Source organism: Podarcis bocagei (genome assembly GCF_964188305.1).
Source record: "Podarcis bocagei genome assembly, chromosome: 10".
NCBI classification, from domain to species: domain Eukaryota; kingdom Metazoa; phylum Chordata; class Lepidosauria; order Squamata; family Lacertidae; genus Podarcis; species Podarcis bocagei.
In genome coordinates, this window is record NC_138135.1 from 49,412,314 (window position 1) to 49,428,254 (window position 15,941).

A 15,941-nucleotide genomic window follows, 5' to 3' on the forward strand; every position below is an offset into this window, starting at 1 on the left:
CCTTCACATGGATGTCATCAAGGCATTCCAGACACAAAAGAATACTGTACATCCACCCGCGATGGAACACCCTTGAGTTAATGGATTTAAACCAGAGGCAAATGCAGTAGGATGCAATTACCAATTTTTCTAGCTGGCTATGAAATCATGTTTAAAATAATTCTACAACAGCCGCTTTCATCCTTTGCATCTCATTTCCCTTTGGCAGGATTTCCTTGTGTGAGGACATTTTCAAATGACCAATTGCCAATGACCGTGATACCACACAGCAATATCACTTGCCAAATTATAATTTCACTGGAGAATCAAGAAGAATGTAACGCTCTGAACGTGAGCGAATGTATGCCTACTTTATAAACAATCAGATGTAATCACAATGCCCTCATAAGAACAGCTTAACTGAGCCAGACAGTGGATCATCTAGCCGAGTAATTTTTCCTTGCAACGGTAGCCAGATCCAGATGTTTCAGGAAGTTACAACCTCCTGGGTATTATACAGAATAGTCTGGTGCTATCATTCACCCCCAATCACTGGAGGTTTAAGCTTTTAGGCACTCTCTAGGATTTCACCTCCTCTGATATAATGGAAATGAAAACTGCATGCCCACTATAGGTCAAAGTACCGTATTTTTCGCTCTATAAGACACACCAGACCATAAGACGCACCTAGTTTTTGGAGGAGGAAAACAAGAAAGAAAAATACTCTGAATCTCAGAAACTGGAACAACAAGAGGGATCGCTGTGCAGCAAAAGCAGCGATCCCTCTTGCTGTTCTGGCTTCTGGGATAACAGCCTGCATTCGCTCCATAAGACGCACACACATTTCCCCTTACTTTTTAGGAGGGAAAAGGTGAGTCTTATAGAGCAAAAAGTACGGTATATAGGGAGAAGTGGGGCAGAAGTTTAAAAAAATGAAGAAGCTTGTCCACAACTTTTCCATCAAATGTTCTATTAAGATTAGATATTGGTATTAAAGGCATGCTCTTGGTTCCTTATTAGATGCATTCTGTACAACTCCTCCCTGTCTATAAAAAGAAGGGAGGAATGCTATTACTGTAAAGCTTGGCTGGCAACTTATGGCTGCCACTTCGAGAATGTGGGGGGGGGGGCAAATACTCAGCACCTGCTCCCTCCCTGTCATCATCCCTCAGTAGGTAAACTGATAATACTGGGTTTGTGGTCTGTAATGATATATCATGTCCTCTGCTACTCTGCTTCTAAGCAATCAAGTTTGCATAAGGAATTTGCAGGACAGTGTTATGGCACTGATGTAATTACTCCATTAATAGGCCATAAATCACAGATGGAGAAGCTGAGGGGGTTCCCTGTTGTGGTTGAACTACAATTCCCATCCATCCCTGACCATTGGTCCCATTTGTGAAAATAAGGGAAGTAAGTAAGGAAAAGGGACCCCTGACCATTAGGTCCAGTCGTGACCGACTCTGGGGTTGCGGCGCTCATCTCGCTTTATTGGCAGAGGGAGCCTGCATACAGCTACCAGGTCATGTGGCCGGCATGACTAAGCCGCTTCTGGCGAACCAGAGCAGCGCACAGAAACACCGTTTACCTTCCCGCTGGAGTGGTACCTATTTATCTACTTGCACTTTGACGTGCTTTCGAACTGCTAGGTTGGCAGGAGCAGGGACCCAGCAACGGGAGCTCACCCCGTCACAGGGATTTGAACCGCCAACCTTCTGAGCGGCAAGTCCTAGGCGTCCCTAGGGAAGTAAGCAGGTAGATGCATAAACATGATAGCTGACTAATCTTGCATTCTGAAACCCATGCTTATAGTTTATCTATTTTATAAAATATTTGATACAACGCTATTTCATTAAAAAAAAAATCAAAACAGTTTACAACAATAGTATGTAAAACCATACAATAAAAACCATATACAAAAGCTAAAATCAAATGCCAATTAAGTACTGTGGAAAGATGTATTCTCAATTGCTTGAATATTCCTGGCGGAATAGAAGAGTTCTCAGCAGGCATTTAGAAGGTGAAACAAAAGGCACCTGTTGAATTTCTGTTGGCAGAGCATTCCGCTATATGACACTATTTCTTGTTGTTGTCAAATGAGCCTCGCCAACACTGGGAGGGACCAATGATGCTCCTCCGGATTGAGCTGGGATAGGAGGGTTCAGGTGATCCCTGAGATACCGTGGACCTAAGTTGTTCAGGGCTTTGTAAATTAATACAAATGCAAACTAATAACTTTGAAATTTTTTGCTTGCTACTGAAAATCATTTCAATAAGGAATATTTTTTTTAAAAAAAAAATTAATATTACTCGCAGAACTCAACTGGCCAGCATTGGTACTCTCTATTCTTGAAACAATGCTCTGGAGCTTGGAAGTGGAATCCACAACCGATTTCCCACTCCTATACTCAGACTAAGAAATCAGATCACAGTCGCTTTGGAACACTTCTTCCCAAACTTTTGCAAATGTACAGGAAGATCATTTGATTGCCTCCTATGCAGACCAGCCAATGACTTCAGTATGAACTCTGAATGAAGCATGACCAGAATCAGGCCCATTCATCACAGGAAGAGCTCTGTTGCACCCAATTATTGTATAAATGCTATAAACATTTAGGAATGCATGCTCCCCACAGCTGCTTCTTCTATTCAGGATTTTTAAAGCTTATGAGCTGATGGCAAGCTTTTATTTTCTTTTTCTATTTGTAAAAAAAAGGAAAGAAAAAAAGTTCCCTTAACAGACAAATGTAAAAACAGGCCCCCAGGACAGATTTTGTCATCACCGACATGTCACAGTATGAATGAGTTCTAAGCAAGCGCAAAGGAAACCTCAAGGATATGTTAGCACAAAGCAACGTTGTTAAGATCATAAAAGGAAAAATTCCATGTGTTTGTATTAGGACATGAAAAGGGTCCCCAGTTCATCTTGATGAGGCTAATTGATGCGACAGTCAAACTAGATTAAGATAACATATTGGATCAAGTCACCCTTTTTACGGCACACTGGAACTACAGGTTCCAGTCTGCCTTTCAAATGTGTGTAAGCTACTTAAACATAACAGATGCAAACTCCAGGCTGTCTCGCTGATCATTTTAGCACAGGTTGCCTCTTATTTCTCAGGGTCCAAAAGCAGCTGTAATAGCAGAGATCTGTGACTGGGTCTCCCATCTCTTTGGCAAAGAGCTGCCATAAGGGCTTGGGCTGGATCCCTGAATTATGATTCACCAGAAGGATCAAGAAGAAATAAGTACAGTGGTACCTCGGGTTAAGTACTTAATTCGTTCCGGAGGTCTGTACTTAACCTGAAACTGTTCTTAACCTGAAGCACCACTTTAGCTAATGGGGCCTCCTGCTGCCGCCGCGCTGCCGGAGCATGATTTCTGTTCTCATCCTGAAGCAAAGTTCTTAACCTGAAGCACTATTTCTGGGTTAGCGGAGTATGTAACCTGAAGCGTATGTAACCTGAAGTGTATGTAACCCGAGGTACCACTGTAACACTGTTACTGCATATATGAACACTTTATAATTATCAGATGCAATCACAACACCAGTAGGGCTGGGCGATATATCAATATACCGTCCAAAACCGGTTTGAAGTCCATATTGTGATATCGGTTTTATAATTCTCGACCTGGCAATATATCATGAAGCATGGTGTGTGTGTGTCTGTACGTTCTATGCAAAAATCGCAATATGGGGAAAACATTGAAGCCACCCAATGCTTCTCTCAAGTCCTGCCGTGCCTATTAATTCTGCGAGCTCAGCTCAGTCCTTGCCTCATGCCATAGACAGCAAATCACAAGAGCAGGAAAAGGCATGAAGCCAGTCTATGCCTCCATCCCTATTTCAGACATTGTGATATATTGGTATAATGTGACGTTTAGCTGGTGATATAGCACAATGTTAAAAAAAAAGGTATAGCCCAGCCCTAAATATCAGCGGATCAGGACCACGGTGTTGTGCGAGGTAACCCATTCCCTCACTGCCATTTCCCCAAAGAAACTGCTCACCACCAGCTGCTCTCCGCCCAGCTATAGAAAAGTTACATGATTTAGAGCAGATAAGAGGTTGACTGAATCAAGGGGTGGGATGGAGTGTGCAGGGAGGCATAGGCTCTGGCTGGGTTGCTGTAAAGGCAGGCTGCTTTCTCGTCATAGTTCTGTGATAGACAGCATACTTTGCATCCAGAAGGTCCCAGATTCGGCCCCCAAGTATCTTGAGTTAGTTTGGTAAAGACTCTTACCTGCAATCCAACAGTTACTGCCAGTCAAAGTCGTTATAAGGCATGTTCCTACATTCCTTCCCTCACCGCCATGGTTCAGCAGTTGGGAATGGTCAGGTAAGCCAGTCAGGCGATGGAAAAGTCATTGTTCTCTCTGGCTCTTTTTATATTTCCTCTGCCATGTTGCAAAGTGGCTGGCCACTAATAAGAGTGTGGAAAGAGAATGAGGTGGCAGTCCATTGATTTAAGAGTCCTACACCACCATTCAGAGGATCACTGAGACCAGACCAAACAATCATAGTGATTCCTGCCTTTTATAGTATCATTCCAGATTAGAGCTGAGGGGGACACCTTTCTGATTCTAGCTGTCACTACAACATGGAACAGTTGGAATAGAACTGTTGCATAGAATAGAAAACACATCTCGGGGATACTGTCTTCCACGACATAAGACAGATAGACAAGACAGTTGCTACACTCCTTGCACTGTCAAGGAAGGCCCCATACGTCTGTCAACAGCCTACTGCTAAATCTGGAGGGGGGGAAACCAACCACCACCCAGGAACAGGCCAAAACATTCCTGGGAACTTGATCGTGAAAACCTGCAAAAAAAGATCCAAACACGTGGGAATTACCTAACACACCACCCTAAGCTGTTTTATATGTTATGTATTAACTAATTATTAGACCCTATGTACCAGGGTGGCCTACAAATAAAATATCATTAAATCATCATACCTGGCTTGTAAAAAAAAAGGGTGGGGGTATAAATATAATTTCCATGCAAGACATATGGCCTGTATATTCAGCAGCCATGTTTTGTTAGATTACCAAAGAAATAAGCTGATAAAATAGCAACAACTGTTCAATCTCAGCCATACAGTGAACCTGCTCCATAAACATTGCAATTTCTTTTGTTAGCAACACTGGAAATTTCCAGAGGGAAAACAATGGACCATACATACGGTTATGTTCGTAACCCCAGTGACTCCCTTTCACATCCAAGAGCATGAACAATGGTACCTCTACTGCTAATTTAAATGTATTCAAAAACTGTATCTCTACTATCAAAAAACTTATTATTGTTTGAGTAAGGTATCAGAGTAGACTACAGAGATATTAGCAAAGAGAGTCATTTCTGATCCTTGCAGTCGTTACTTTGCTTTTTCAAAATCTGAGGCCAGTAACAAATAAATGAAAGGGAATACAGTGTAAGAAATAGGAATAAAAACAGGTAGAGTTACCTAGGTCATACATAAAGTACTTTATTGCTGGTTTTTAAAAACCTCCATGTGTCGTAAAATTAGAAACCATCTCCTGGGAAATATGTTTTTCGGTTGCTATTGCTTAATAAGAGGTGCCTGCTTTCATATACAGCATATCCAGTGCTACAAGGAAATAGAAGAGGGAGTTTCATTTTAGGTTTTCGTTGGGAGGAGGAAAATACACACAGTGCACATGCCTTTTATATAGGGCCCTCGGAACTCTATATAATGTGACACCATTAAAAGAGATATGCATATGCTTGCACGCTTCGCAACTGAACTTAGATTCCCCACGGGAGTAAGCGCAAGGGGCTTGGAATCGCTCCCAAAGTATCGCATATTAAAATGGAATCATTATACACTTGTCAAAAGGTATATTTAGCCCGAAAGATAGTAAACGGCTTGCCTGACACCTCACTGAACTAGAAACAGAACCCAGGAATCCTGACTCATAATCCACTTTCCTAAACATAGACCACTCACATTTGGAAACTCTCGAGAGTGTCACAAAGGCGGAGCCTACCTCACGAGAGGTATTTTCTCCACCAAGAACTAGATACGTCCATCACAGCGGAAATCAGACACTTGTTTTCAATAAATGGCACTTTACGGTACAATCATCAGCATGCTTACTCAAAAGTATGTCTCTCTGCATTCATTGGGACTTATTCACTAGTAAGCATGCTTGGGGTTGCAGTCTTAAAAGACAAAAAAAACAACACCTAATTAGCATGGTGTATGCCTTTCTGCTCATAATAGATCATAATCGGTTCACCCTTGTGAAAGGTTAATACATGCATACAAACTTCTCATGATTACTGTACACTTGACGGCAGGTAGCTGAAAGTGTGAAATCACCATTCAGAAGCATCCTTTGAGGTGATATGAATGTTATAGCAGTGGTATTAAATTTGTGACATGGGCTACTCATGCATGTAAGTGATCAGTTATCAGGGGATGTTGACATCAAACAATTACTGTATTTTTCGCTCTGTAAGACGCACCAGACCACAAGACGCACCTAGTTTTTTGGAAGAGGAAAACAAGAAAAAAAAAATTCTGAATCTCAGAAGCCAGAACAGCAAGAGGGATCGCTGTGCAGTGAAAGCAGCAATCCCTCTTGCTGTTCTGGCTTCTGGGATAGCTGCGTAGCCTGCATTCGCTCCATAAGACGCACACACATTTCCCCTTACTTTTTAGCAGGGAAAAAGTGAGTCTTATAGAGCAGTGTTCCCCAACCTTGGGCCTCCAGCTGTTTTTGGACTACAATTCCCATCATCCTTGACCACTGGTCTTGCTAGCGAGGGATGATGGGAGTTGTAGTCCAAAAACAGCTGGAGGCCCAAGGTTGGAGAACACTGTTATAGAGCAAAAAAATACGGTAATTACTGTCCTTGGTAATTACTGAAAGTGAGAACTGGCCACCAGTTCTGCTCCTAGTCGGGAATTTTTAAATGACTTCTGTTTTAATATATAGCATTCTTGTCCCATAGAAAAATACCCAAACACCCAGCACAACTTTATTTTCTACCTGTGTGGCAATGACTTTTATACTTAACAAATGGAACTGAGGGGTCTTTTTTGATATGGAGATTATCATTGCTAGCAAAAGTGTACACTGCAGCACAGGTATGGTGGTAGAGACAGCAGCTTGTTCTCCCACTGACAAAATTTAGTGCAAACTTTGGCCCTAGCTCCCAACCAAAACAAGTTGACAGAGGCTCTTACTTGTAAATAAGGAAGATCTTCGTTCAGGCAAGTAATGGTGTGTGCTCAGCAGCACACACAGTGCTCAAGAGCCATGATTCAGGAGTTCAGGAGCAAGGTAAGAGGTTCAGAACTGGACAGAAGCAAGGAAGGTGTCCCAAGAAGTTTTCTCACCCCTCCTGCCAAGCTTTTAAAGATGAGGTGCGGTGTGCTCACTCACAAGACTCTTTTGCCAAGCAGGAATGTTGAGCTTGCACGCACACACTCTACCAGGGTCTGCTCCCATCTGCAAAGGCGCACCTGATTCTAGGAAACAAGGCTGCACCCTCCTGCTCAGGTACTCCCACCTCCTATTCAGCCTTCCCCATCAATTATCAGAGCCCTCCCCAGCCTCCACTGAGGCTCTCTGGTCCGCAGGAGGGTAATGGGGAGAGCCAGTATACATGCTTCTCCTTTCAAAGTAGTTGAAGTCATGGCAGAAAGGAGGTATCCCCCTCCTCTTTCCTACAGTTCACCCCTGCTCCCCATTTTTTTCTCTACCTCCTCTGTCTGGGCCTGACAATCAAAGCCCAATCCGGAGAACACTGCAGGGTTCGTGACAATTGCTTATCCCTTTTTGTTTACAAAAGTCTATCAAATGCCACGTTCTCTAATGGTGCTGTATAATAATACAGTTGAATGGTCTAGCCTCCATGCTTCAACCATAGCAACAAAAAGAAGAAAAAACACTACACAGTTGCATGACAGGTGTGTAACATGTCATTCAGATACTATTTTCTTTAAAACATAGCTCATATCACTGCTCTGAAAATTAAAGAATACTGGGAAAATGAGCCTGGTACAAATGCTACATTTATTGGGGAAATGTCTTAGTAGCATACTGTGGCATAAAAATAGAGTTCATGGATGGAGAAAATATGTCAGAAAGTTCACAGGTCCCTTCAATCTCTGCCTATTCCCCCCCCCCCTTTTTTGGTATGAATGTTACAAACCTCAGTAAGCATCTCTTCATATATGAGCTCCCTTGCAAATGGATATATTTTGATTAGAAGCTGCCTCTGTGCTCATTCCTTGTGGGAAGTTAAAACAGTCACAGCAAGGAACATGGCCTTTTCACCGATAGCCCTGAGTTAAAAGAACAACATTCTAGAAGGTGACGAGTGTTTGGATTTTAGAAAGAGACATAAAACCTACTTGTTTTCCAAGGCCTTCGGCTGAGAACTGATCTAACCACCTAATTATGAGCATGTTAGCTTGTTTTAAAAGTGCTGTCTTTTTAAATTGAAATCATTATTTAATACAGACATATTTTATCCTCCTCTACCTGGAGTACATGGAGAGATGCAATAAAAATGTATTAATGTCCACATTAAAAAAAAAGTGTTCCATTATGGCTGCAAAATTAAGCAAATTGAGCTGAAAACACAGCCTGAAGTCAATGAAATTTACAGGTTAATTGCTTCAATTCACAGTTCTTTGTAAAGAGCCGTGGGGCAAAGAGCTTCCTATGTTCACTACTTTAAAAGATTGTACACAGCTTCTAAAGAGATGTTCATCTTTGACTGCGGGCAGAGAGAAGGAATGTCAAAGCCTGCTGCACTGATTGCTAGTCGTCATGCATGAATCCACTTCTGCAAGGATCACAGCATTAACCAATCCTGAGAGATGGGGACCCCATTTTTACCCTGCACCATACATATTGACTCAAACAACTCATCTTCGGTATGGCAACCTGTGAACAGAAGCCTACTTCAGGCCACAGATCGCTCTGGAGAATCAGAGCCATTGGCTACGATCCGGCACACAGCTACGAATGCTTAAATCCCACTAAAATCACTGGGCTCAAATCAAGTATCTGTGGAACCGTATTCCTGTCAGGATATGACAGCCGCCCACTATCTGTAATTTACGAAAACAACTGAATACATTTTTGTTTCAACTACAGTGGTGCCTCGCAAGACGAAATTAATCTGTTCCACGAGTCTCTTCGTCTTGCGGTTTTTTCGTCTTGCGAAGCACGGCTATTAGCGGCTTTAAGAAAAAGGAAACAAACTCGCAAGAACTCGCAAGACGTTTCGTCTTGCGAAGCAAGCCCATAGGGAAATTCGTCTTGCGGAACGACTCAAAAAATGGAAAACTCTTTCGTCCTGCACGTTTTTTGTCTTGCGAGGCATTCGTCTTGCGAGGTACCACTGTAGCTTTCTCAACCAGGTGCAAAGGTCATTCCGTGTTGTTTTTAAACCTACGCCTGGTTGTTCTTGTACTTGTTTTAGCTGGTTTAAGGATAGATCTGTAAATCACTTTGGAACCTATACGTGGAAGGCAATTTACAAATGTATTAATCATCTATGGAGATTGCCTGGATTGTGACCAATATGTCAGGCTTTGGGCAACAAATAATGGTTTGTACATTTGAGACTAAGATACCAATTCCTGATTTTGGTTTGTATTTGGGTCTCCCTGATCAAAGAATGCCTGACACTGTGCTCTATGCTTGTTCCAGTAGTCTTACTTTCACAGAATGCTTTTTAGGAGCAATATTACTTTACTGAAAAGATAAAGTAATTTACTACACGCTTCAGAATGCACTTTATGCCGTTGTTATTATTATGACCACTAGTACTATTCCAAGGTATCATATTGGTCCAATAAATTTAGTTACCATTAAAAAAACAAAAAACGAGAATCACCAGATGTAAAGTATATAAGTTGGAACTGGCAGGAAGACTTGGCTACCACAAGTTCTGCAGAGCTCCGTTAGCTAATATATCTCTGCATGTACACATTGAAGGAAACAGGAGAAATAATACTTTACAGTTTGATGAACAACATATGACACAGAATCCTAGACTCACAAAAAGAAAGGCTTGCAGACTTATACAAAAAAAGCAAAAAAGCAAAACTCGACCACATGTAATTTTGCACCTTCTACCCCACCTCAAATATCATAAAAAACAAAAATCTCAGTGACCCCTATTATAAATAATAGAGTGGTTTAGAAGGAATGCTAACTGCAAATGCACCAGATTAAATACGAAAATAACTCCAGTGCAATTTAAAGGTTTAAAGGAAATGTGTATGACAAACAGAGGTGGAGTGTAAAGTGAGGTGGGTTGTTAAAATGCAAAGGGCCATATGGCTTTGGGTAACATCCTCCTCCGTTTGTTTGTTTTTTACATCTCTTTATACATGGCCCTCGACACAGAGTTCTGCATGTGTGGTCCATTATATATCTGGAGATCCTTCCATAAAGCATTAACTTCAATGGAGGGAGCTATGCACACCTTTCGCAGGTATGGGTGTGTATCCCTTTAGATGCATCAGATCTCCCACATCCACAAATAATTACTAGATAAGGGTAACAACACTAATTTATCATCTTCTGATAAAAATATATGACCATGAGTTTTAGAACTCTTTGATAGATTCAATAATATAACTCAGGGGTGGTTGACTCCTGGCCAGGGAACCCGAGCCAGCCCCTAAGCAAATTTTTCATCCTACCCTACCCCCAAAAAAACATTTTGGCATAAATGGTAAAAAGAAAAGATAATGTGGACATGACACCAGGATGGGCAGAAACATGTAAAGCACTCCTCCCAGTCTTGCACCTTGATAGTGAAGCAATTGCCCCCTCCGCTGCTCATGAGGTCATCTGATGAACAGGGAAGGGATATTTGCATTCCCACCAGCAAATGGCGGAGAAGGCAACAGGCATCCCATGGGGCTGTGGGGCTTGGGTAAAGAGTGTTGGGTGGCAACACTCACTTTTGGACGCACTTGTCCCTGGCGAGAAGACCCTGTGGGCTTAGGAAAATTGAACCGTGCCAATCAATCCTTGCTTCCACCATCAGCTTTATGGTTGTGAAGACGGCACCAGCAGAATGCAATAGGCTTTTCCTCCAACAGTGAACTTCTTCACGCAAAAATAAATAAATAAAGTGTGGCCCTTTAACAGCTATTTGCAATACACTCTTTCCGTGGAAACCAGAGAGACAGACTATAAAAAGCATACATTATGCTTACTCTTCATTTCTTAAAAGATGACATTCATCTAAAGCTACAGCATATGGTTAAAGAATCTCTCAAAAGAAGGTCCAATATCAAAGGTTTGCGCCCCCCCCCCAAAAAAATTATTTTTTAAATGAGCAACTTCTAGGGCCCACACACTGCCTTGCCACTGAATGAATTGCCTCTACAATTTCCATCATAATGTGAAAATTCTTCAATTATGTTTCCATGTGCAAAAAAGGTGGTGGTGGGGGAGTTGGTTTTGGACTAGCTAAAGGCTAAATGACATCCTTACTTTTGTGAAGCTGCCTTGTAGTGATTGACCACTGGCCAATCTAGTTCAGTATCATCTACACTGACAGGCAGTAGCTCTTCAGAATTTCAGGTGGGGTTTCTCACAGCCCAATCCAGAGATACCACTCTCCTCTACTCTAAGCAGGCAGAGGGCCTTCTCGGTAGTGGCGCCCTCCCTGTGGAATGCCCTCCCACCAGATGTCAAAGAGAACAACAACTACCAGACTTTTAGAAGACATCTGAAGGCAGCCCTGTTTAGGGAAGCTTTTAATGTTTGATGTACCATAGTATTTTAATATTCTTTTGGAGGCCGCCCAGAGTGGCTGGGGAAGCCCAGCCAGATGGGCGGGGTATAAATAATAAATTATTATTATTATTATTATTATATAGTTGCATGAAGTAAACTTAGCCTTTGAACCGAATGTGTGCCCCTGCACAAGAAACAGGGCTGGCTACTGTCTGCTCTTCAACAGCACAACTGGCATCCTACTGCAGTTTTTTGTCCACATTCCCCAGCTCATCCCATTCTCTTCACACTGTGGTGGAGGGAGATCAGAGGCTCCCGAGCCCAGTAGTGATGTGACTTATATCCTCACTGCCTGGAGAGCAACAATGACTAGTGAACTGTTGGAGGGAGAAGATGAAGGGAATGTTTGAAGGTGACCCGGAAACTACAACTAATCCAGATTGCGGCAGCTAGACTGGTGACTGGAAGTGGCCGCCAAGACCATTTAACACCAGTCCTGAAAGACCTACATTGACTCCCAGTACGTTTCCAAGCACAATTCAAAGGGTTTGGTGCTGACCTTTAAAGCCCTAAATGGCCACTCCCATCGTTCAGCCTGGACACTGAGGTCCAGCTCCAAGGGTCTTCTGGAAGTTCCCTCACTGCGAGAAGCCAAGTTACAGGGAACCAGGCAGAGGGCCTTCTCGGTGGTGGCGCCTGCCCTGTGGAACGCCCTCCCATCAGATGTCAAGGAAATAAACAACTATGCGACTTTTAGAAGACACCTGAAGGCAGCCCTGTTTAGGGAAGTTTTTGATGTTGATCGTGTTTTTAATATTCTGTTTGGAGCTGCCAAGGGTGGCTGGGGAAACCCAGCCAGATGGGCGGGGTATAAATAAATTTATTATTATTATTATTTGGTAGAGAGACTGGGCCTGTGTTGGCACCAGAAAGAGCAGCAGCCTGAGCAAAGGAAAGAAGAGAGCAGCGTATGGTCTTGTTCTCTGCATGTGTGACAGTGAATGTGCACCCTGCATACTTCATGTGTTTGTTCTGTGCATGCCACACCACTGCTGCTTTAAGAGGTGCAAGGGGATATTCTCCAGCTCCTCCTCTTCCATACAGGTGGCGGCCCTGGGAGGCACAAACCTTACCTCAGATGCTGAGTTGATCTAGCAAAGTGACCTGCATGTGCAAATCCGCTTCCCTCAGGCAGTGGTGGACTTGGGGCTCTCAAATTTCAGTGACACCCTCGGTGACGCTAAAATTCGCTCCCCCTCCTTGCCTCCTCTTGCTACATTCTATAGCATTGTTTTGGCTCCCCCAGCAATCGCACTGGTTGTGCTACCCTAAAACTGCCTCTGCCTTAGGCCCGCCTTTTCCATCTCTGAAGTGAACCAGAAAGGAGAAATAATATAAATCACTGAGGGAGTGGGTATAGGTTTCCTGCGATTGGAGCAGGGTGTTTTCCAGAAACTATGGGACATTCATGAAAGAGACAAAGGAGTTTTGTTTATTAACCTGCTTTTTGTATACACTGCGTTTGAATGTTATCCTCTTTCCTAATCACGTTTGGACTCCAGATAAACCCCACTCTTTAACCTTTGTAACTGAATTACTCAACAAACTACCTCAGTGTTCTGTTTCCCCTCCACCTCTCACTTTTAAAAAAAGAAAAAAGGGAAGAGCTGAGGTTCATTCATGCTGATAAGACACAGATATCCCCTCCCAGCAAACAGTAGTAAAATGTGTCTTTGAGCAAACTCCCAGAGTCTAAAGGTAGGAAGCGGCGATAACTCCTCACCTGCCTTTAACTCTCAGCAAGGGTGCTGCAGGTTTTCATGAGTCCCATTCAAGAGGCCTCTAGTGAGCCCCTCTGCCCCCCTATAAATGCACATCAGGGTGGGATTCTGCGGCCCTCCAGATTTTTGTTGGACTGCAAGTACCATCTTCATTGACCAATGGCCATGCTGGTTGAGGACAACAGGAGCTGGAGTCCAGCAACCTCTGGAAGCCCCAAGTTCCCCAATCCAGAATCTGCTCCTCACCAGAAGAAGAAGAAGAAGAGTTTGGGTTTGATATCCCGCTTTATCACTACCTGAAGGAGTCTCAAAGCAGCTAACAATCTCCTTTTCCTTCCTCCCCCACAACAAACACTCTGTGAGGTGAGTGGGGCTGAGAGACTTCAGAGAAGTGTGACTGGCCCAAGGTCACCCAGCAGCTGCATGTGGAGGAGCGGAGACACGAACCCGGTTTCCCAGATTACGAGTCCACCCCTCTTAACCTCTACACCACACTCGCTCCAGTGCTGCTATGGGTCTCTGCTCCTCTCCTTCACTGCAGAACTTGCACAGGTCCCATCCCTTTCCATGACTCACTGCCATTGCCATAGTGTGGAGGGGAGTGGGTTTGGCCAGGAGGCTCCAAGGACCTGGAAGAGCAGTGATGGTGGCGGTGGGGAGAAGGAGTAGTACAGATACCTTGTCAGACACAGACTTTTTGCCCCTAGCCATTACAAGGGGTGGGGATATATATACACCATACAAGGATAATGAGCATATATAGCCTGTCTCACGCTGGGGGTAGGGGGAGGTCACTCATCAAGGCAATTATAGGGAGCATGTGCGGCCGCCTTCTGTGCCACCTCTCTCTCCCTCCACTTCTGATGTGCTAACCCCAACCATCTCAGGCCTGGCATTAGCAATCTGTGCCCTCCACCCATTCACGGGCCCTGGAACATGCCTGCCAATGCCAACCTCTGATGATGGGGTCTGGTTCACTGGATTGAGGCAAACTGACCGCAGCCGTTCGTTAAACGAAATAGCTGCCTTCTTTCTTTCTTTTTAAAGTTACCTTGCTGAATTCTTAAAAGAGGAAAATTTAATTTTATAAAAACTAAAAATGCAATACTTACCCATTTCCTGGGTCGGCCTCTTGGTCGTTTTTCTCCAGTAGCTTCTGCTTTCTGTAAAAAAACACACAAGATACGTGCTGTAGTTCAAAAGTATTATATGATATTGTTAGGCAATTCTGGTGGGTGGGTTGGGGTTTTTTTAATATATAGTCAGTGCATACTTCCCACAACAGCATTCATTTTATTTATCTATTGATTAGATGAGAGGCACAAAGAAAAATCACTTTGTTATCTCTCTCTCCTATAGAGAAATGCTGCTCCCATCCTTTCGTAAAACAGACTGAGAACCTCTTTGTTTAAGGAAGGAAACTGCTTCTTTAAAAATGATAGACTATTCACTGTGTTCTCCTTGTGTCTAGACTATTGATAAGAATGTATGGAAAAGCAAATCAACATACTTGACAAAGACTATCCTTTGGACATATCTCTTTAAAGAACTTGCCTTTGTTTTGCAGGCCAAAACAAACTAAAAATGTTAGTAATGGCAGCTAACACAAAAGCCTGGGGCTTGGGGAGTCAGGAAACACAGGATCTGTCCCTGGCTTGAATGCTGACTTCCCAGGGAAATTGGAGTGGACACTCAAAAACACAGAATCCTTATTAATTAAATTATTACATCTTCCATCTTCCTCCTCACCCTTTCGATACATATATCTGGACTGAGCAGTCATTCTAATTGACATCAGAGACCAAGTTAATAAAAGCAAGCGTGGCAGTTCTTTTTGACTAATTCTTTAATTTAAAAATGTGTCATCTTACGTGTAAACAGACATTTTATCTCCCCTGCACCTTCACAGATCCTTTGGCAGTTATGTGCATAAACCATTTTCCTAACTGCATGCAAAGCAGCTATAAATTAATATGGCTCGCTAACAACACTCACCCTTCCTATGTGTGATTATTCATACGCAAGCCTAACCGACATCACTGGCTGCCTCTTCCAACTGAGTGTGTGCAAGAATTATGTAGCTGAAGTTTTATATAGCTAGAGTTAAAATACTATATACAGCGGTACCTCGGTTTTCGAGCGCCTCGGAAGCTGAAAGGTTCAGAATCCGAACGCCGAAAAACCGGAAATAATTGCTTCCATTTTCTAATGTGCCTCGGAAGTCAATTTTTTCTCTCCATTGACTTTGCTGACCGCCCTTTGAGCCTCGGTTGTCAAATGTTTCAGAAGTCGAACTGTCTTCCGGAATGGATTACATTCGACAACCGAGGTACCACTGTATATACATAGCATGTAATATGTATATAACTTTCCTTACATTAATATAATAGGGCATACAACATTCCTGTAAACCTAATATTAACTTTCCAGTATG

The 15,941-nt window shown here is 42.9% G+C and overlaps 1 protein-coding gene across 3 annotated transcripts in view; it reads right to left on the reverse strand.

The window, feature by feature from the left end:
• HMGA2 (high mobility group AT-hook 2) overlaps positions 1-15,941 on the reverse strand; it is a 135,466-nt gene that overhangs the window by 101,695 nt on the left and 17,830 nt on the right. For all 3 annotated transcript variants that reach the window (XM_081211872.1, XM_081211873.1, XM_081211874.1), the window contains exon 3: positions 14,620-14,670. In XM_081211872.1, coding sequence (XP_081067998.1) covers positions 14,620-14,670 — 51 coding nt within the window. The remainder of the gene's footprint in view (positions 1-14,619; positions 14,671-15,941) is intronic.